The sequence below is a fragment of the Bombina bombina genome, chromosome 3 (genome assembly GCF_027579735.1).
Source record: "Bombina bombina isolate aBomBom1 chromosome 3, aBomBom1.pri, whole genome shotgun sequence".
In the NCBI taxonomy this organism is placed as follows: Eukaryota; Metazoa; Chordata; class Amphibia; order Anura; family Bombinatoridae; genus Bombina; species Bombina bombina.
Window position 1 is genome coordinate 673627037 of NC_069501.1, and position 22378 is coordinate 673649414.

The 22378-nt window shown below is 41.5% G+C and overlaps 1 protein-coding gene across 2 annotated transcripts in view; it reads right to left on the minus strand.

Annotated features, from left to right (window-relative positions):
- LIG3 (DNA ligase 3) overlaps window positions 1–22378 on the minus strand; it is a 224307-nt gene that overhangs the window by 151103 nt on the left and 50826 nt on the right. For both annotated transcript variants that reach the window (XM_053707435.1, XM_053707434.1), the window contains exons 11-14: window positions 14553–14632; window positions 14363–14450; window positions 13608–13685; window positions 12884–13007 (exon numbers count right to left, since the gene is read on the minus strand). In XM_053707435.1, the coding sequence (XP_053563410.1) occupies window positions 12884–13007; window positions 13608–13685; window positions 14363–14450; window positions 14553–14632 (370 nt within the window). The remainder of the gene's footprint in view (window positions 1–12883; window positions 13008–13607; window positions 13686–14362; window positions 14451–14552; window positions 14633–22378) is intronic.

A 22378-nucleotide genomic window follows, 5' to 3' on the forward strand; every position in this document is an offset into this window, starting at 1 on the left:
CCTTACGCTTTCCTGAGAAACAGGGCAGAAGACTGGCAAAAAGCCTGTAGGTAGAATTTTAGAGCATGCACAACATCCAAGTTGTGCAACAGACATTCTTTATGAGAAGGATTGGGACAGAGAGAAGGAACAACAATTTCCTGATTAATATTTCTATCCGAAACCACTTTAGGAAGAAACCCCAATTTAGTACGAAGTACCGCCTTATCCGCATGAAAGATAAGGTAAGGCGAATCACACTGCAAATCTGAGAGTTCAGAAACTCTCTGAGCAGAAGAGATATAAATATGAAACAAAACCTTCTAAGAGAACAACTTAATATCTATAGAATGCATTGGCTCAAACTGAGCCTGCTGCAAAACTTCAAGAACAAGATTAAGGCTCCAAGGAGGAGCAACAGGTTTAAACACAGGCCTGATTCTGACCAGGGCCGGACAAAAAGATTGAACATCTGGCACATCCGCCAGACGCTCGTGTAACAAAATAGATAATGCAGAAATCTGACCTTTCAGAGAACTGACTGACAACCCTTTCTCTAGATCTTCCTGGAGAAAAGACAAAATTCTAGGAATCCTGACCCTACTCCAAGAGTAGCCCCTAGATTCACACCAATAAAAGGTATTTACACCATACCTTATGGTAAATTTTACGAGTAACAGGCTTGTGAGCCTGGATCATGGTCTCAATGACCAACTCAGAAAATCCAAGCTTAGACAGAACTAAGCGTTCAATCTCCAAGCAGTCAGCTTCAGAGAAACGAGATTTAGATGGAGGAATAGACTCTGAGCTAAAAAAAGGTCCTTCCTCAGAGGCAACCTTCAAGGCGGCCGAGAAGACATCTTCACTAGGTGTGCATACCAGATCCTGAAAGACCATGCAAGAGCTATTAGAATTACTGATGCTCTCTCTTGTTTGATACGAGCAATAACTCGTGAAAGGAGCGCAAAACGGAGGAAACGGGTATGCTAGACCGAAATCCCAAGGAATCGCCAGAGCATCTATCAGAGTGGCCTGAGGATCTCAGGACCGTGAACCATACCTTGAAAGCTTTGTGTTCTGCCGAGACGCCATCAGATCCAACTCCGGCACTCCCAATTTGAGGGTTAACTTGGAGAACATCTCCGGATGGAGAGCCCACTCCCTGGGATGAAATGTCAGTCTGCTCAGGAAATCCGCTTCCCAGTTGTCCACTCCAGGAATGTGGATGGCAGATATAGACAACAATGGTGAGCTTCACCCACTGAATACTCTGTGCCACCTCCTTCATGGCTAAGGAACTCAGAGTTCCTCACTGGTGGATGATCTAAGCCACTAAGGTGATGTTGTCCGACTTAAATCTGATAAACCGGGCTAAGGAAAATTGAGGCCAAGCCATCAAAGCATTGTAAATCACTCTCAATTCCTCCTCCCGAGTCCATAGTCCATGCACTTTTAACAAGTCCCAAACTGCTCCCCAGCCTAGCAGGCTGGCATCCGTGGTCACAATCACCCAGGAATGTCTCTGGAAGCATGTGCCCTGAGACAGATGGTCCCGAGAAAGCCACCATGGGAGATAGTCACTTGTCGACTGGTCTAGATCTATCCTCTGAGACAGATCCGAATGGTCTCCATTCCATTGTCTGAGCATGCATAATTGCAGAGCTCTCAAATGGATTTGAGCAAAGGAAATAATGTCCATGAAAGCGACCATCAGACCAATTACCTCCATACATTGAGCCACTGATGGCCGAACAGTAGACTGAAGAGAGAGGCAAGAGGAGATCATTTTGGATTTTCTGACCTCCGTCAAAAATGTTTTCATAGATAGGGAATCTGTTATGATCCCTAAGAAAAACACCCTTGTAGCTGGAACAAGGGAACTCTCTTCCAGATTCACTTTCCAACCGTGGGAACGTAGAAGAGACAACAACATCTCTGTATGAGAGTTTACTTGTTGAAAAGAAGGCGCCTGAACCAATATGTCATCCAGGTATGGCGCCACTGCAATTCCCCGAGACCTGATCACTGCCAAGATAGCCCCCCAATAGCCCCAGAACCTTTGAGAAAATTATGTGATCTGAGGCAAGGCCAAACGGAAGAGCTACAAACTGGAAGTGTTTGTCTAGAAAGGCGAATCTCAGGAATTTGTGATGATCCCTGTGGATGGGAACATGAAGATACAAATCCTTCAGGTCTATGGTTGTCATGAACTGACCCTCTTGGACCAAAAAAAGAATGGAACGAATGGTTTCCATTTTGAAGGACGGTACCCTGAGAAACTTGTAGAGGCACTTTAGGTCTAAAATGGGTCGAAAAGTTCCCTCTTTTTTGGGAACCACAAACAGATTTGAATAGAATCCTAGACCGTTTTTCACTTACTGGAACTGGGACAATCACTCCCAGGGAGGAAAGGTCCTAGTCTCTTTTTACCTGGTCTGCAAATAATCTTGAGATGTGGAATCTGCGGGAGGGAAAGTTTTTAATTCTATTTTGTAACCCTGAGATACTATTTCCACAGCCCAAGGATCTGGGACATCTCGTCTCCACGCTTGACAAAACAGGGCAAGTCTGCCCCCCACTTGATGCGAATCCGGACCGGGGGCCGAACCTTCATGCTGACTTAGACTAAGCTGAGCGTTTATTCGATTGCTTCCCCTTATTCCAAGACCGATTGGGCTTCCAATAAGACTTGGACTGCTCCTTCTTGGAAGAGGAAGACTTTTGAAGTTACGAAAGGAATGAAAATTACTTTGATGTCCTTTGAGTCTGTTCTTCTTGTCTTGCGGTAGAAAAAAAAAAAAAAGACACTTTTCCACCCGTAATATCAGAAATTATTTCTGCCAGACCAGATCCGAACAAAGTCTTTCCTTTGTAAGGAAGCACCAGAAGCTTGGACTTAAGAGGTAACATCAGCTGACCAGGATTTTAGCTACAATGCACTGCCGGCTAGGACAGTGAAGCCAGACATCTTGGCTTCCAGTCTAATAACTTGCATGTTAGCATCAGAAATAAAGGAATTGGCTAGTTTGAGAGCCTTAATCCTCTCTTATCTCCTCCAACTGAGTCTCTACTAAAATTGATTCAGACAAGGCGTCACACCAATAAGATGCCGCACTTGCTACTGTGCAATTCAAACTGCAGGTTGCCATTGAAGACATTGATGAACATACATCTTCTTCAAATAAGCTTCCAGCTTTTTGTCCATGGGATCCTTAAAGAAGCAGCTATCCTTTATAGGGATCAAAGTTCTCTTAGTCAGAGTAGAAATAGCCCCTTCTACTTTAGGCACTGTGAACCAAGAATCTTTAATGGAGTCAGCAACAGGAAACATCTTTTAAATACGGGAGATGGGGAGAAAGGAATCCCCCTGGCTTCTCCCATTCCTGTGAAATAATCTCCGTCACGCGGTCTGGGACAGGAAAAACTTCCACAGAGGAAGAAACATCATAGTATTTACTTAGTTTAATAGACTTTTTAGGGTTGACAACGACAGATGTATCAGAGTCGTCCAAAGTAGCCAATACCTCCTTTAACAGTACACAAATGTGTTTAAGCTTAAGTCTGAAGTTTACTTCTTCAGTATCAGATGAAGGAATAATACTGTCTGAATCTGAGATTTAACCCTCAGAGGCTACCAGCATATCCTCCTCATCAGACTTATGAGGGAGGGCAACCTGCATAGCAGTAGCTAGAACAGAAACCTTACTATCTGAATGTCCCAGCATAGGAAAAGCAGATAATGCTGCAGATACCGCAGAAGATACCTGTGCAGAAAAATCTGCAGGCAAATAAACTCCTCCAGGAGGCTGAGTGGAACTGCAGGGCACTGACGCCATAGAGGCTTGGGACCTTTGAGGAGAAAGCTGCGGCATTGCCTGAAAAGAATTTTTAATACCACAATTTGGCTGCCAGAAGTCTCTAAAACTATCATAAAGTAGATTGACACTGAAGAGACAAAAATTCAATGACGCTGCTCCGCGAATATCCGACGGCAGAGAGAGGAAACTATGCAGCAAGTAAAAGGCGCGCGTTTCCCTCTGCCTACAACATAAGATGCAAGTAGCTGCAGCTGGTTTCAAACTCAAGAAGTTTGTCAGTTAGCCTGTTCTAGCTAAGAAAGAAAGAAAAAAAAAAAAAAAAAAAAAAAAAGGCCGCCACATTTTAATTTTATTTATATCCAGCAATATATACCATTATACAATTCTTGGACTTTTAACACCACGCAGGGTGCAATATTATATGGCATACAAAATTACCTTTAACCCATACAATTAGTTCCTTATTATCATTGTGTTATACATATTGCTGGGGTTTTCAACGTTGTACATTACAAACCAAAAAAATAAATAAAAAAAAAGGGGTTAAAAATTTCCTCCTCCGTCCATCGTGCCCCCTCCACGCCTCTATATATCCGGAAATTCTTTCTCAGCTATGGCTAGTTCTAAATATACAGTACCCTTAAAGGGTGCAATAAGTTGTTTTTGGATTTCTATAGGATAAGCTAAAAAGGAAATTTATGCTTAGCTGATAAATTGATTTCTTCTACGATATGACAAGTCCACAGATTTCATCCTTACTTGTGGGATATTATCCTCCTGCTAACAGGAAGTGGCAAAGAGCACCACAGCAGAGCTGTATATATAGCTCCTCCCTTCCCCTCCACCTCCAGTCATTCGACCGAAGGTTATAGGAAGAGAAAAGAAAAGCTAAAAGGTGCAGAGGTGACTGAAGTTGTAAATAATAAAAAACAGAATCTGTCTTAAATTGATAGGGAGGGCCGTGAACTCGTCATATCATAGAAGAAATTTATCAGGTAAGCATAAATTTCCTTTTCTTCTACAAGATACGACGAGTCCACCGATTTCATCCTTACTTGTGGGATACAATAGCAAAGCAACAGGACACGGATGAAAGGGAGTGACAAGACAGAGACCTAAACGGAAGGCACCACTGCTTGAAGAACTTTTCTCCCAAAAATAGCCTCAGAAGAAGCAAAAAGTATCAAATTTGGAAAATTTGGAAAAAGTGTGAAGGGACGACCAAGTCGCAGCCTTACCAATCTGTTCAACAGATGCATCATTTTTAAAAGCCCATGTGGAAGCCACAGCCCTAGTAGACTGAGCGGTAATTCTTTCAGGAGGCTGCTGTCCAGCAGTCTCATATGCCAGGCGGATGATACTTCTCAGCCAAAAAGAAAGAGAGGTAGCCGTAGCTTTCTGACCCCTACGCTTTCCAGAACAAACAATGAATAATGAAGAGGATCGACAGAAATCCTTAGTTGCCTGTAAGTAAAACTTTAAGGCACAGACCACGTCCAAGTTATGTAACAGACGCTCCTTCTTGGAAGAAGGATTAGCACACAATGAAGGAACAATAATTTCCTGATTAATTAGGAAGAAAACCAGGTTTGGTACGTAAAACCACCTTATCAGAATGAAAAATGAGATAAGGAGAATCACACTGTAGCGCTGAAAGCTCAGAAACTCTTCGAGCCGAAGAAATAGCAACCAAAAACAGAACTTTCCAAGATAATAATTTTATATCTATGGAATGCAAAGGTTCAAACGGAACCCCTTAAAGAACTCGAAGAACTAAATTCAAACTCCAGGGAGGAGTAATTGGTCTAAATACAGGCTTAATTCTGGTTAGAGCCTGACAAAAAGACTGAACATCTGGCACATCTGCCAAACGTTTGTGAAACAAAATTGACAACGCAGAAATTTGTCCCTGTAAGGAACTAGCTGATAAGCCTTTCTCCAATCCTTCTTGGAGAAAAGACGGAATCCTAACTTTACTCCATGAGTAGCCCTTGGATTCACACCAATAAAGATATTTACGCCATATCTTATGATAGATTTTTCTAGTGACAGGCTTTCTAGCCTGTATCAAAGTATTGATAACAGAACCAGAGAATCCTTGCTTCGATAAAATCAAGCGTTCAATCTCCACACAGTCAGCTGCAGAGAAGTTAGATTTGGATGTTGGAAAGGTCCTGTCTCAAAGGAAGTTTCCACGGTGGTAGCGAAGACATGTCCACTAGATCCGCATACCAAGTCCTGCGTGGCCACGCAGGCGCTATCAGGATCACTGAAGCTCTCTCCTGTTTGATTCAAGCGATCATGCGTGGAAGGAGAGGAAACGGTGGAAACACATAAGCTAGGCTGAACGACCAAGGCACTGTCAAGGCATCTATCAGTTCGGCCTGGGGATCCCTCGACCTGGATCCGTATCTTGGAAGCTTGGCATTCTGTCGAGATGCCATCAGATCCAATTCCGGTTTGCCCCATCAGAGAATAAAAGAGGCAAATACCTCCGGGTGGAGTTCCCACTCCCCGGATGAAAAGTCTGTCGGCTTAGAAAATCCGCTTCCCAGTTCTCTACTCCTGGGATGTGGATTGCTGACAGGTGACAAGAGTGGGTCTCTCCCGAAAACATTATCTTGGATACCTCTCTCATTGCTAAGGAACTCCTTGTTCCCCCCTGATGATTGATATAGGCCACAGTCGTGATGTTGTCCGACTGGAATCTGATGAATTGAATGAATGTTGCTCTCAACTCCAGAATATTGATTGGAAGTAGAGACTCCACCTGAGTCCAAACACCCTGAGCCTTCAGGGAATTCCAGACTGCACCCCAGCCCAGAAGGCTGGCGTCCATTGTCACTATCACCCACGAGGGTCTGCGAAAGCAAGTCCCCTGGGACAGATGATCCAGCGACAACCACCAAAGAAGAGAGAGTCTCTGGTCTCTTGATCCATATTTATCGGAGGAGATAAATCTGCATAATCCCCATTCCACTGTCCGAGCATGCACAGCTGCAGCGGTCTGAGATGAAAGAGAGCAAATAGAATGATGTCCATTGCCGCTACCATTAATCCAATTACCTCCATACACTGAGCCACTGATGGCCGAGGAATGGACTGAAGTGCTCGGCAAGTATTTAGAATCTTTGATTTTCTGACCTCCGTCAGAAATATTTTCATGGCTACCGAGTCTATCAGAGTTCCCAAGAAAGGAAGCCTTGTCTGTGGGACAACTGAACTCTTCTCTATGTTCACCTTCCAACCGTGAGTTCTCAGAAAAGACAGCACTGTGTCCGTGTGAGATTTTGTCAGATGATATGTTGACACCTGGATCAGGATATCATCCAGATAAAGCGTCACTGCTATGCCTCGTGGTCTGAGAACCGCCAAAAGAGACCCTAGACCCTTTGTGAAGATTCTGGGTGCTGTGGCCAACCCAAAGGGAAGAGCCACAAACCGATAATGTTTGTCCAGGAAGGCAAACCTTAGAAACTGATGATGATCCTTGTGGATTGGAATATGAAGGTAAGCATCCTTCAAGTCCACGGTAGTCATATAATGACCCTCCTGGATCATTGGTAAAATTGTTTGTATAGTCTCCATCTTGAAGAAATGAGAAACTTGTTTAAACACTTGAGGTCTAAGATGGGTCTGAAAGTTCCCTCTTTTTTGGGAACCACAAATAGATTTGAGTAAAACCCCTGTACCAATTTTGGAACTGGACAAATTATTCCCATGGTAAAAAAGGTCTTTTACACAGCGTAAGAACGCCTCTCTTTTTATCTGGTTTGCAGATAATTATGAAAGATGAAATCTCCCTCTTGGGAGAAAGTCCTTGAATTCCAATCGATAACCGTGGGTCACTATTTCTAGTGCCCAGGGGTCCTGAACATCTCTTGCCCAAGCCTGGGCAAAGAACGAGAGTCTGCCCCCTACTAGATCCGGTCCCGGATCGGGGGCCGCCCCTTCATGCTGTCTTAGTAGCAGCAGCGGGCTTTTTGGATTGTCTACCTTTATTCCAGTTCTGGTTGGGTCTCCAGACTGACTTAGATTGGGTAAAATTCCCTTCCTGCTTTGCAGCAGAAGAGGAAGCTGAGGGTCCTCCTTTAAAGTTCCGAAAGGAACGAAAATTATTTTGTTTACCCCTCATCTTAACAGACTTATCCTGAGGTAGGGCATGGCCTTTACCTCCTGTAATGTCAGAAATGATTTCCTTCAATTCAGGCCCAAAAAGGGTCTTACCTTTAAAAGGAATAGCCAAAAGCTTAGTTTTTGATGAGACATCAGCAGACCAAGATTTGAGCCACAACGCTCTATGTGCTAGGATAGCAAATCCTGCATTCTTTGCCGCCAATTTAGCAGTTTGAAAAGCGGCATCAGTAATAAAATAATTAGCTAGCTTGAGAGCCTTAATTCTATATAAGATGTCATCTAATGGAGTCTCAACCTTAAGAGACTCTTCTAGAGCCTCAAACAAAAAAGCTGCTGCAGTAGTTACTGGAACAATGCAATAATAATAATTTATTTAGTAGACCCTCTAATTTCTTATCCATAGGGTCTTTGAAAGCACAACTGTCCTCAATTGGTATAGTTGTACGCTTAGCTAGGGTAGATATAGCTCCCTCTACCTTAGGGACCGTTTGCCAAGAGTCCCGAATGGCGTCTGATATGGGAAACATTTTCTTAAAATTAGGAGGGGGAGAGAACGGTATACCTGGTCTATCCCATTCCTTTCTTATAATTTCCGAAATTCTCTTAGGAACCGGAAAAACATTGGTGTAAGTAGGTACTTCTAGATATTTATCCATCTTACACAATTTCTCTGGTGGAATTACAATAGGGTCATAATCATCCAGAGTCGCTAAAACCTCCCGAAGTAACAGGCGGAGGTGTTCAAGCTTAAATTTAAAGGACATAGCGTCCGAATCTGTCTGCGGTAAAACATTCCCTGAATCTGAAATTTTACCCTCAGACAGTAATTCCCTGACCCCCAACTCAGAGTTCTGTGAGGGTACATTGGAAATCGCTAATAAAGCATCAGAGGATTCAGTATTTACACTAGTACCTGACCTATTGCGTTTACCCTGCAACACTTGTAATTTAGATAATACCTCAGTAAGGGTAGTTGACATAACTGCAGCCATCTCCTGCAGAATAAAGGAATTAGATGCACTAGAAGTACTTGGCGTCGCTTGTGTGGGCGTTAAAGGTTGTGACACTTGGGGAGAATTGGATGGCATATCCTGATTCTCTTCAGACTGAGAATCATCCTTAGGCACACTTTCTTGACCTAATATATGGTCTTTACAATGTAAGGCTCTTTCAGTACAAGAGTTACACAATGTTAGAGGGGGTTGCACAATAGCTTCTAAACACATAGAACAATGAGATTCAGATTCCTCAATGTCAGACATGTTTGAACAGACTAGTAAAAAGCACAAAAAGTCGTTTAAACACTTATTTATTGCTTAAAATAAACTTTTGAAAAAACGTGTACTGTGCCTTTAAGAAAAGAAAAAGTGAACAATTTTTCCCAAACTGCTTAAATAACGTTAAATTATCTTCAAATTTAACTAAAAATCGTTGGTTTATCCAAAAATTACTGCACCCCAGTAGTAAGGGGAGAAATAAGGCTTTAAAGTACTTAGATCAACAACTTTGTCAATTTATAGTCAAAAATACCCTCTGCACCTCCTGTGACGCCTACCTGCCCCCAGGGTACTTCAAAACAACTTTCCAACACTCCAGACCAGATTGCACAGTCCAGGAGCCACCGGAGTTACTGCTTGCTGCTGCCAAGTCTGAAGGAAGTGTGCATCAGAGAATGCAAAAATAGGCCCCGCCCCTTAAGGTCGATGCCGAAGTAGGCCCAAACACAACCGCATGGGAAAGCGGTTTTACACCTAAGTCATCAATACACAGTATAACCCCTCAAACACACCAGTAATAAACAGGTTAATGCCAAAAAATAAAAACGTTATGTATCGTTTTTCTTTGTGTCTCCCATAGTGTCACATAATGCCCATATGTCAGCTATGTATAAATAAAAACCAGGGACTACAGTAACACCCTTCTGAAAATAGGATTATTGCTTACCCCATTCCCAAACAGGGAAATAAATGTCAGGCAGTTACAGGCAAAGAGAATGACTGGAGGTGGAGGGGAAGGGAGGAGCTATATATATATACAGCTCTGCTGTGGTGCTCTTTGCCACTTCCTGTTAGCAGGAGGATAATATCCCACCAGTAAGGATGAAATCCGTGGACTCGTCGTATCTTGTAGAAGAAATAATATTCTTCCATTTGAAGAAGAAACGCTTAATTTGGGTTTCTGAATTGATTTTAAGTTTATACATAAATCCCTGTATAAAATCCCTATATAAAACAATGTGTCTGCCCACTGCCAAAGAGAATCCTGTATAAAGTATTTTAAAAATGTCCCCATCTACTGCATATGAAATATTCTTCTGAAGTGCAAGTCTTCAAGCTATGTGTTAGAAAACAAAGCAAGGACTACCTCACAACTTCCTAACTGCTTAAAAGCCAAAAGCCACCACTACTCTACTGAAGAGATTGACATGGACTCAGCTAAACCCAAATCCTTGCTTGCAGGGAAAAGTACACGAAAAAGGAATCCATTTCTTCAGACAGCAAACTTCACCTCCTCCATTGACAGAGGCAAAGAGAATGACTGGGGATTATGGGTAGGGTAGTGACACTTAAAGGGACATTATACACTCAAAAAAATATGGGCTATTTAAATAAAGCACTCAAAGAAGATAAAGTTTGTAATTGACATGTATTATCAATTTTGCTTCTAAAGTGCCTAAAAATGATGATAAAGTTTATATTGCTCTGACTATATTTGAATACGTCCGTAATACCCACTAGCTACAGACAAAGGCTTTTTTCCTCAGTCCCTAGCTAGTCCTTACAGCCAGCCCCCATGCTGAAGCTGTCTGTGTAATGTGCAATCCCCTCACCTCTCACTTTACAAACACAGTAATCACAACAGTGTGTATGTAAATAGAATGTACTGCATATGCCAGTACTAAGCAGTTTATTATATATATATATATATATATATATATATATATATATATATATATATATATATATATATAAAAATCTCATTTACATAACATATATTCCAGCCAATCATCCACAGTTGTCCATCCCTCAAACAAGGCAGTAAAACGTTGGCATCAAGTACTCTAATTAGAAAAAAAAAATGAAGCAAAGATTCAATAGCGAGCAGCGGTCTACCTTCAGTGCCGCTGACAATTACAATCAGAACCGGAGTGAGAGGACAGACAGTCACTGGAGCGGCAGTCTATAAGTGTGATAGACCACGTAGCAGCATAAAGGAGCAAGCGGCGTCTGCCTTCACTGATTATGCAGCTGAGCATGTCACACCGGGTGTAAGTGGTGGGGGGTGCTATGTTGAGAACGCCAGCTACATACAGAGACCGGAGGTGCTGCTATCTACAATGGAGTTTTTTTCCATACTATTGTACTGATGGGGCTAAACTTCCACTTGACCCACTCCCGTTACAGACATCACCGATCCAGCTTGTCTTTACAACCACTCTGGAAGTTTAGACCCATCAGTACAATAGTATGGAAAAAATCTCCATTGTAGATAGCAGCACCTCCGGTCTCTGTATGTAGCTGGCGTTCTCAACATAGCACCCCCCACCACTTACACCCGGTGTGACAGGCTCAGCTGCATAATCAGTGAAGGCAGACGCCGCTTGCTCCTTTATGCTGCTACGCGGTCTATCACACTTATAGACTGCCGCTCCAGTGACCGTCTGTCCTCTCACTCCGGTTCTGATTGTAATTGACAGCGGGTCAGCGGCACTGAAGGTAGACCGCTGCTCGCTATTGAATCTTTGCTTCACTTTTTTTTTCTAATTAGAGTACTTGATGCCAACGTTTTACTGCCTTGTTTGAGGGATGGACAACTGTGGATGGTTGGCTGGAATATATGTTATGTAAATGAGATATATATATATATATATATATATATATAGATATATATATATATATATATATATATATATATATATATATAATAAACTGCTTAGTACTGGCATATGCAGTACATTCTATTTACATACATACTGTTGTGATTACTGTGTTTGTAAAGTGAGAGGTGAGGGGATTGCACATTACACAGACAGCTTCAGCATGGGGGCTGGCTGTAAGGACTAGCTAGGGACTGAGGAAAAAAGCCTTTGTCTGTAGCTAGTGGGTATTACGGACGTATTCAAATATAGTCAGAGCAATATAAACTTTATCATCATTTTTAGGCACTTTAGAAGCAAAATTGATAAAACATGTCAAATACAAACTTTATCTTCTTTGAGTGCTTTATTTAAATAGCCCATATTTTTTTGAGTGTATAATGTCCCTTTAATAGCTTTGTTGTGGTGCTCTTTGCCGCCTCCTGCTGGCCAGGAGTGACATTCCCACTAGTAACTGAAGGATATCTTAGGAAAGAAACGGATAGTGCAGATGGCAAGCTTCACAGACATAACCATGCCCCATATTGGTTTCAACAAAAAAGGTAAGCTAAGAGCTGCACAAACTCCATTAACAAGCCCTGTATTTTAAATACAAAAAAGTATGGAGTACAGTTTGGCTATTGAAAAAACAACTGCAGCAAACATTTTGTAAAAGCATTTAAATCATAATCAGACTAACCTAGTATGTTTGTTTATTGCAAGACTGTACAAAAAATCTTGTAATTACACAGTGTTTACAGTTATTTTAAAAGAATAGGACCTTAGATACTTCAGTTAAAATCTGAAGTATCTCTTTTCAGAGGGGACACTGAATAAATGACCACATAAGTAGATGAGAATTAGGTGATTAACATTACCAATAAAGAATTAGGTGGAAATTACATTATTGTAGTCTCTGTAATACAGTGTAGCCTTATTGGAGTGAGTGTAGTCAGTGACTTTTATATTAAAGTGTATCATTGCCGGCACATTTCTAGAGTTTTTTTTACCTACCACAATTGCTACTACTGTAAAAAAAAAGAAAAAAAAAGGAGGTCATAATCTGAAATAGTGGAACGAGATATTAACTCACCATTTGCTCCTTTTCCATAAAATGCTCCCAGGACGGCCAGATCAGCAGTATCAGCCATAGCACCTTCGTTCAGGTAATCTTTCTTGACCTTCAGCCAGTGTCGTTTGCCTGGTTCATATATTCCCTGGGGGGGGGAACAAGAATATAAATAAAGTAACAGACAAAGTGTGAAATAAGTTTTATTTGTGTTAGCACAGTAGTATTACAATTGATATTCAACAAGAGTTTATCACCTAATAAAAACCATGTACTAGCAACAGTAGTGAAAAGAACGCATGAGCCACCTATACAATTGTTTAAACAACATGCAAAAAACAAGGAAGTCAGCCTGTTTGTGATTATATATATATATATATATATATATATATATATATATATATATATATATATATATATATATATATATATATATATATATTTTTTTTTACTAATAGAGTTACTACAAATTCTTACCTTTATATCCTTTAACACCAGTCTGCTGTTGCTCTATGTCAGTTACAGGACTGTAGCTGATTTTCCCTTTTGTTTTTTCTTTCATGTTTTTACATGCAACTGATTTTAACATTTTTTGTACCAAATAAAGCTGTATTTTTCAACTTTTAACAATTTGACATATACTTTTTTCTTTTTCATATGATCTGGAGATGCGGATTAGCAGAGTGTTTGTATATATATATATATATATATATATATTTTTACTAATAGAGTTACTACAAATTCTTACCTTTATATCCTTTAACACCAGTCCCTCTAACCCTTCCCGGATTACTCGAGTTATCATATCAGCTAGATCCGAAGCTTTCTAAAAAAAAAAATTAAAAACAGCTTTGGAATTTCTTTAAGTATAACCTAGAAGGCGGCATACATTAAAAGTAAATTATTTTGATATTATGCAATCTAGTAAGTGCGTTATCTATAAAATGTTCTACAATCTGTTGAAATCAGACTGTCTACTTATTAAAGGGACATTAAACACTTGAGATTACAATATAAAATGTTTATATATTTTAAAAAATGCAATGATTTACTTTGGTCCCTTTTCCTGTAATTTAATTCTGAAAAAAGTGCAGACCTATCACTGCTATATTTCCAAATGGTCACTGGCTGTGGCCATTTTCAACTGTCCCTTATTGACCTCAGCCAAAAAGGAACCCTCGGTTACAACACTGCAGTGCCCTTTACTCCATGGACATTAAAACATTACACTTTTTTTTTTATATATTTAGCCAACCGATATAATTTAAATAATATAATTAGCATATTTTCTCAGGCTAATCCTTGATTGAATATATCAGTCTAGCATTTATTTCGTGTTTAATGCCCTTTAATAAAAGGTATTTATTTGCCTTATCTATATGCCAGTGTGTAAATTCTCTCCTGGAAAAACAGAACAGTCAAGTATTCTTAAAATAAAATTGTGAGTGCTGCCAAATTATTCAGCATAACCTATGTAGAGTGCAGACCATAGGGCAAACTCACTGTAACGTGTTTCATTTCTGAGAACAGGATGTGGTTAGGAATTTCCATCATGTTATCCAACATAAACTTTCGGCGTTCAGAAAGGGGTCTGTGAAAGAAACACAAGTAGATAAGAGGCTATAAACATAGGAGACATGCTCTGATTCTATATTATTTTTCCATGTAATTGCCATTCTGTATTCACACTCACCTGTCCATCAAACTAACACCATTAAAAAAGATGCAGTCGAAGACAAAGAGGCAGACATTTGCATCCTTGAAAGCAGCTTTCTGTGGAAGTAAACAAACAAAAATTGTATGCTTACCCGATAAATTTCTTAAATGATGGTGAGAGTCCATGAGCCATCACATGTGGGATTAATGTCCAGTCCTATAGGAAGAGGCAAAATACCCCACACAACAGAGCTTTAATCCCTTCAACGTTCCCATAATGCCTTAGTCACACACATGGCTAAGAGAAAGGAGAACATAAGAAAGTAGGAAAGGAAGAGCAGGGTAAAAGATGTGCACACTGCTACTGCCACCAACTGTTATTAAAAAAACAAGGGTGGCACTCGTGGAATCTCACCACCATGAATCAGGTAAGCATACATTTTGTTTCCTTTCATAAGATGGTGAGAGTCCATAAACCATAACATGTGGGATCCTAAACCCAATGCTTTGAAGTCTACAAGACCACCATGAAATAGCGACGGAAAATCAGGTAAGACAGATACTAAACGTGCACTGCAACATGCAGAACTTTCCTACCAAAAACAGCCTCAGAAGAGGCAAAAATATCAAAATGGTAGAATTAGTTTTGAAAAGATGACCAAGTAGCTGCCTTGTAAATCTGTTAGATGGAAGCTCCATTTCTAAAAGCCCAAGTAGTAGCGACTACTCTGGTAGAATAAACCGTAATTCATTCAGGGGGAGACTTTCCCGCTACTAGCTACGCTACACGAATCAAAGCTTTAAGCCACCCTGCCAAGGTGATTGAAGTAGTTTTCTGTCCATTGTGGGGGACCTGACAAATGGATAAACAAGGAAGAAGAAATTGTGAAGTATTTAGTGGCTTCAAAATAAAATTTCAAGGCCCATACTCCATCCAAGTTATGAAGTGATCTTTCTTTAGCATAGTTTTTGACGCTACACAGAGATGGGACTAAAACTTCCCAATTTATGTTTTTGAAAAAACAACTTTAGGAATGAAAGAGTATTTTGTACTTAAAACTGCTTTATCCTGATAAAAAAAAATCAGGTAAGGAGAATCGCAAGATATAGCTGTACGCTCAGATGCTCTTCTGGGTGAGGCAATAGCTAACAGAAAGAGAACCTTTAAAGACAAAACTGAATGTCCAAACTATGCACAGGTTCAAACAGCTGAGCCTGAATAAACCCTCAAGACCAAAATAAGGTTCTACAGAGAGCAGACCTGATAACTGGTCTTATCCTGACCAAATTGTGAACAAAAGGCTTAAAATGTCAGGAAGCCTCAAAATCGTCTTGTAACACACTTTGGACCCTGCCATGGAATAATAACCCGGGGTTCTGTCCCCTTTACAGAGTGCTGTTTTCCAACAACATTATTTTGAGGACAATTGTACCAGATCTGCATACCATGTCCTGTGAAGCCATGCAAGATCAATCAAAATCACTGAGACCCTTTCCTGTTTTATCCTGGCTATTATCCTCTATAGTTAAAGAAAAGGAGGCAATATGTCAATCAAACACTGAATGACTAGGAAATAACTAGTGCATCTAATAGAGTCGCTTGTGGATATCAAGATCTCGCATAATACTGGGGTAGCTTGTAATTCAAGCAAGAAGCCATAATGTCTATATCTGGCTTTACCCAGCGATTCACAATATACCTCCTGATTCAAAGACCATTTGCTGGGGCAAAGGTACTGACGACTAAGGAAGTCCACTTTGCACCCGGAATGTAAATATCTGGTGTTCTGCCTAAATGGAGTATGCAGGCTACCTCTTTTATTGCTAAGGCACATTGAGTACCACCTTGGTGATTGATGCAAGACACTACTGTGACAATGTCTAACTGAAAGCTCAGAAAAGACTCTGCTCTACAATTTTAAACAACTTTCCAATTTACTTCTACTATCTAATTTGCTTCATTTATAGCTACCTTTGTTAAAATGCACAGCTAGATAGGCTCAGCACATGGGTGCTATTTGCTGATTGGTGGCTACACATTTTATATAGGAGAACAAACTCCCTGCACTTTTCTGAGAAACCCAGACTGCGCCTGAACCCAGCAAGCTGGCGTACATGCTAAATACTACCCAATTCGGATGGAAGGAGGAGGCTCCCTAAATCATTATTAGTGAGTTTGCCACCAAGTTAGAGAGACTGTCTTGTCTTGAAGTCCAATATAAAAAAAGAAAGTTTGCATCAATAAAGGGTTAAATAAATACAAATTTATGCAAAACTGTAGTTATTAAGGGTGCTTACCACTCTGAGGAGAAATTGTAGAGGGTCATTAAAGATGGCCACCGTCTGTGAAGGAAGAGAGAACCATAGCACCGTTTTGGCGGGAAAACAGAATTTATGTTTACCTGATAAATTACTTTCTCCAACGGTGTGTCCGGTCCACGGCGTCATCCTTACTTGTGGGATATTCTCTTCCCCAACAGGAAATGGCAAAGAGCCCAGCAAAGCTGGTCACATGATCCCTCCTAGGCTCCGCCTTCCCCAGTCATTCGACCGACGTAAAGGAGGAATATTTGCATAGGAGAAACCATATGATACCGTGGTGACTGTAGTTAAAGAAAATAAATTATCAGACCTGATTAAAAAACCAGGGCGGGCCGTGGACCGGACACACCGTTGGAGAAAGTAATTTATCAGGTAAACATAAATTCTGTTTTCTCCAACATAGGTGTGTCCGGTCCACGGCGTCATCCTTACTTGTGGGAACCAATACCAAAGCTTTAGGACACGGATGAAGGGAGGGAGCAAATCAGGTCACCTAGATGGAAGGCACCACGGCTTGCAAAACCTTTCTCCCAAAAATAGCCTCAGAAGAAGCAAAAGTATCAAACTTGTAAAATTTAGTAAAAGTGTGCAGTGAAGACCAAGTCGCTGCCTTACATATCTGATCAACAGAAGCCTCGTTCTTGAAGGCCCATGTGGAAGCCACAGCCCTAGTGGAATGAGCTGTGATTCTTTCAGGAGGCTGCCGTCCGGCAGTCTCGTAAGCCAATCTGATGATGCTTTTAATCCAAAAAGAGAGAGAGGTAGAAGTTGCTTTTTGACCTCTCCTTTTACCAGAATAAACAACAAACAGGGAAGATGTTTGTCTAAAATCCTTTGTAGCATCTAAATAGAATTTTAGAGCACGAACAACATCCAAATTGTGCAACAAACGTTCCTTCTTTGAAACTGGATTCGGACACAAAGAAGGCACGACTATCTCCTGGTTAATGTTTTTGTTAGAAACAACTTTCGGAAGAAAACCAGGTTTAGTACGTAAAACCACCTTATCTGCATGGAACACCAGATAAGGAGGAGAACACTGCAGAGCAGATAATTCTGAAACTCTTCTAGCAGAAGAAATTGCAACCAAAAACAAAACTTTCCAAGATAATAACTTAATATCAACGGAATGTAAGGGTTCAAACGGAACCCCCTGAAGAACTGAAAGAACTAAATTGAGACTCCAAGGAGGAGTCAAAGGTTTGTAAACAGGCTTGATTCTAACCAGAGCCTGAACAAAGGCTTGAACATCTGGCACAGCTGCCAGCTTTTTGTGAAGTAACACAGACAAGGCAGAAATCTGTCCCTTCAAGGAACTTGCAGATAATCCTTTCTCCAAACCTTCTTGAAGAAAGGATAGAATCTTAGGAATTTTTAACTTGTCCCAAGGGAATCCTCTAGATTCACACCAACAGATATATTTTTTCCATATTTTGTGGTAAATTTTTCTAGTTACAGGCTTTCTGGCCTGAACAAGAGTATCAATGACAGAATCTGAGAATCCTCGCTTTGATAAGATCAAGCGTTCAATCTCCAAGCAGTCAGTTGGAGTGAGACCAGATTCGGATGTTCGAACGGACCTTGAACAAGAAGGTCTCGTCTCAAAGGTAGCTTCCATGGTGGAGCCGATGACATATTCACCAGGTCTGCATACCAAGTCCTGCGTGGCCACGCAGGAGCTATCAAGATCACCGATGCCCTCTCCTGATTGATCCTGGCTACCAGCCTGGGGATGAGAGGAAACGGCGGGAATACATAAGCTAGTTTGAAGGTCCAAGGTGCTACTAGTGCATCTACTAGAGTCGCCTTGGGATCCCTGGATCTGGACCCGTAGCAAGGAACCTTGAAGTTCTGACGAGAGGCCATCAGATCCATGTCTGGAATGCCCCACAGTTGAGTAATTTGGGCAAAGATTTCCGGATGGAGTTCCCACTCCCCCGGATGAAATGTCTGACGACTCAGAAAATCCGCTTCCCAATTTTCCACTCCTGGGATGTGGATTGCAGACAAGTGGCAGGAGTGAGTCTCCGCCCATTGAATGATTTTGGTCACTTCTTCCATCGCCAGGGAACTCCTTGTTCCCCCCTGATGGTTGATGTACGCAACAGTTGTCATGTTGTCTGATTGAAACCGTATGAACATGGCCTTTGCTAGCTGAGGCCAAGCCTTGAGAGCATTGAATATCGCTCTCAGTTCCAGAATATTTATCGGTAGAAGAGATTCTTCCCGAGACCAAAAAGACCCTGAGCTTTCAGGGGTCCCCAGACCGCGCCCCAGCCCACCAGACTGGCGTCGGTCGTGACAATGACCCACTCTGGTCTACGGAAGCTCATCCCCTGTGACAGGTTGTCCAGGGACAGCCACCAACGGAGTGAATCTCTGGTCCTCTGATTTACTTGTATCGTCGGAGACAAGTCTGTATAGTCCCCATTCCACTGACTGAGCATGCACAGTTGTAATGGTCTTAGATGAATGCGCGCAAAAGGAACTATGTCCATTGCCGCTACCATCAAACCTATTACTTCCATGCACTGCGCTATGGAAGGAAGAGGAACAGAATGAAGTATTTGACAAGAGTTCAGAAGTTTTGTTTTTCTGGCCTCTGTCAGAAAAATCCTCATTTCTAAGGAGTCTATTATTGTTCCCAAGAAGGGAACCCTTGTTGACGGAGATAGAGAACTCTTTTCTACGTTCACTTTCCATCCGTGAGATCTGAGAAAGGCCAGGACAATGTCCGTGTGAGCCTTTGCTTGAGGAAGGGACGACGCATGAATTAGAATGTCGTCCAAGTAAGGTACTACTGCAATGCCCCTTGGTCTTAGCACCGCTAGAAGGGACCCTAGTACCTTTGTGAAAATCCTTGGAGCAGTGGCTAATCCGAACGGAAGTGCCACAAACTGGTAATGCTTGTCCAGGAATGCGAAACTTAGGAACCGATGATGTTCCTTGTGGATAGGAATATGTAGATACGCATCCTTTAAATCCACCGTGGTCATGAATTGACCTTCCTGGATGGAAGGAAGAATTGTTCGAATGGTTTCCATTTTGAACGATGGAACCTTGAGAAACTTGTTTAGGATCTTGAGATCCAAGATTGGTCTGAACGTTCCCTCTTTTTTGGGAACTACGAACAGATTGGAGTAGAACCCCATCCCTTGTTCTCCTAATGGAACAGGATGAATCACTCCCATTTTTAACAGGTCTTCTACACAATGCAAGAATGCCTGTTTTTTTATGTGGTCTGAAGACAATTGAGACCTGTGGAACCTCCCTCTTGGGGGAAGCCCCTTGAATTCCAGAAGATAACCTTGGGAGACTATTTCTAGCGCCCAAGGATCCAGAACATCTCTTGCCCAAGCCTGAGCGAAGAGAGAGAGTCTGCCCCCCACCAGATCCGGTCCCGGATCGGGGGCCAACATCTCATGCTGTCTTGGTAGCAGTGGCAGGTTTCTTGGCCTGCTTTCCTTTGTTCCAGCCTTGCATTGGTCTCCAGGCTGGTTTGGCTTGAGAAGTATTACCCTCCTGCTTAGAGGACGTAGCACTTGGGGCTGGTCCGTTTCTGCGAAAGGGACGAAAATTAGGTTTACTTTTGGCCTTGAAAGACCTATCCTGAGGAAGGGCGTGGCCCTTGCCCCCAGTGATATCAGAGATAATCTCTTTCAAGTCAGGGCCAAACAGCGTTTTCCCCTTGAAAGGAATGTTAAGCAATTTGTTCTTGGAAGACGCATCCGCTGACCAAGATTTTAACCAAAGCGCTCTGCGCGCCACAATAGCAAACCCAGAATTTTTCGCCGCTAACCTAGCCAATTGCAAAGTGGCGTCTAGGGTGAAAGAATTAGCCAATTTGAGAGCACGAATTCTGTCCAAAATCTCCTCATAAGAAGAAGAATTATTATTGATCGCCTTTTCTAGCTCATCGAACCAGAAACACGCGGCTGTAGTGACAGGGACAATGCATGAAATTGGTTGTAGAAGGTAACCTTGCTGAACAAACATCTTTTTAAGCAAACCTTCTAATTTTTTATCCATAGGATCTTTGAAAGCACAACTATCTTCTATGGGTATAGTGGTGCGTTTGTTTAGAGTAGAAACCGCCCCCTCGACCTTGGGGACTGTCTGCCATAAGTCCTTTCTGGGGTCGACCATAGGAAACAATTTTTTAAATATGGGGGGAGGGACGAAAGGTATACCGGGCCTTTCCCATTCTTTATTTACAATGTCCGCCACCCGCTTGGGTATAGGAAAAGCTTCGGGGGGCCCCGGGACCTCTAGGAACTTGTCCATTTTACATAGTTTCTCTGGAATGACCAAATTCTCACAATCATCCAGAGTGGATAACACCTCCTTAAGCAGAGCGCGGAGATGTTCCAACTTAAATTTAAATGTAATCACATCAGGTTCAGCTTGTTGAGAAATTTTCCCTGAATCTGAAATTTCTCCCTCAGACAAAACCTCCCTGGCCCCCTCAGACTGGTGTAGGGGCCCTTCAGAACCAATATCATCAGCGTCCTCATGCTCTTCAGTATTTCCTAAAACAGAGCAGTCGCGCTTTCGCTGATAAGTGGGCATTTTGGCTAAAATGTTTTTGATAGAATTATCCATTACAGCCGTTAATTGTTGCATAGTAAGGAGTATTGGCGCGCTAGATGTACTAGGGGCCTCCTGTGTGGGCAAGACTGGTGTAGACGAAGGAGGGGATGATGCAGTACCATGCTTACTCCCCTCACTTGAGGAATCATCTTGGGCATCATTTTCTCTAAATTTTGTGTCACATAAATCACATCTATTTAAATGAGAAGGAACCTTGGCTTCCCCACATTCAGAACACAGTCTATCTGGTAGTTCAGACATGTTAAACAGGCATAAACTTGATAACAAAGTACAAAAAACGTTTTAAAATAAAACCGTTACTGTCACTTTAAATTTTAAACTGAACACACTTTATTACTGCAATTGCGAAAAAGTATGAAGGAATTGTTCAAAATTCACCAAAATTTCACCACAGTGTCTTAAAGCCTTAAAAGTATTGCACACCAAATTGGAAGCTTTAACCCTTAAAATAACGGAACCGGAGCCGTTTTTATATTTAACCCCTTTACAGTCCCTGGTATCTGCTTTGCTTAGACCCAACCAAGCCCAAAGGGGAATACGATACCAAATGACGCCTTCAGAAAGTCTTTTCTATGTATCAGAGCTCCTCACACATGCATCTGCATGTCATGCTTCTCAAAAACAAGTGCGCAATACAGGCGCGAAAATGAGACTCTGCCTATGATTAGGGAAAGCCCCTAGAAAATAAGGTGTCCAATACAGTGCCTGCCGGTTATTTTACAAAATTCCCAAGATTAAAATAATTCCTCAAGGCTATGGAGTATAAAATATGTTTATATATAAATCGATTTAGCCCAGAAAATGTCTACAGTCTTAAAAAGCCCTTGTGAAGCCCTTTTTTTCTGTCTGTAATAAAAATGGCTTACCGGATCCCATAGGGAAAATGACAGCTTCCAGCATTACATCGTCTTGTTAGAATGTGTCATACCT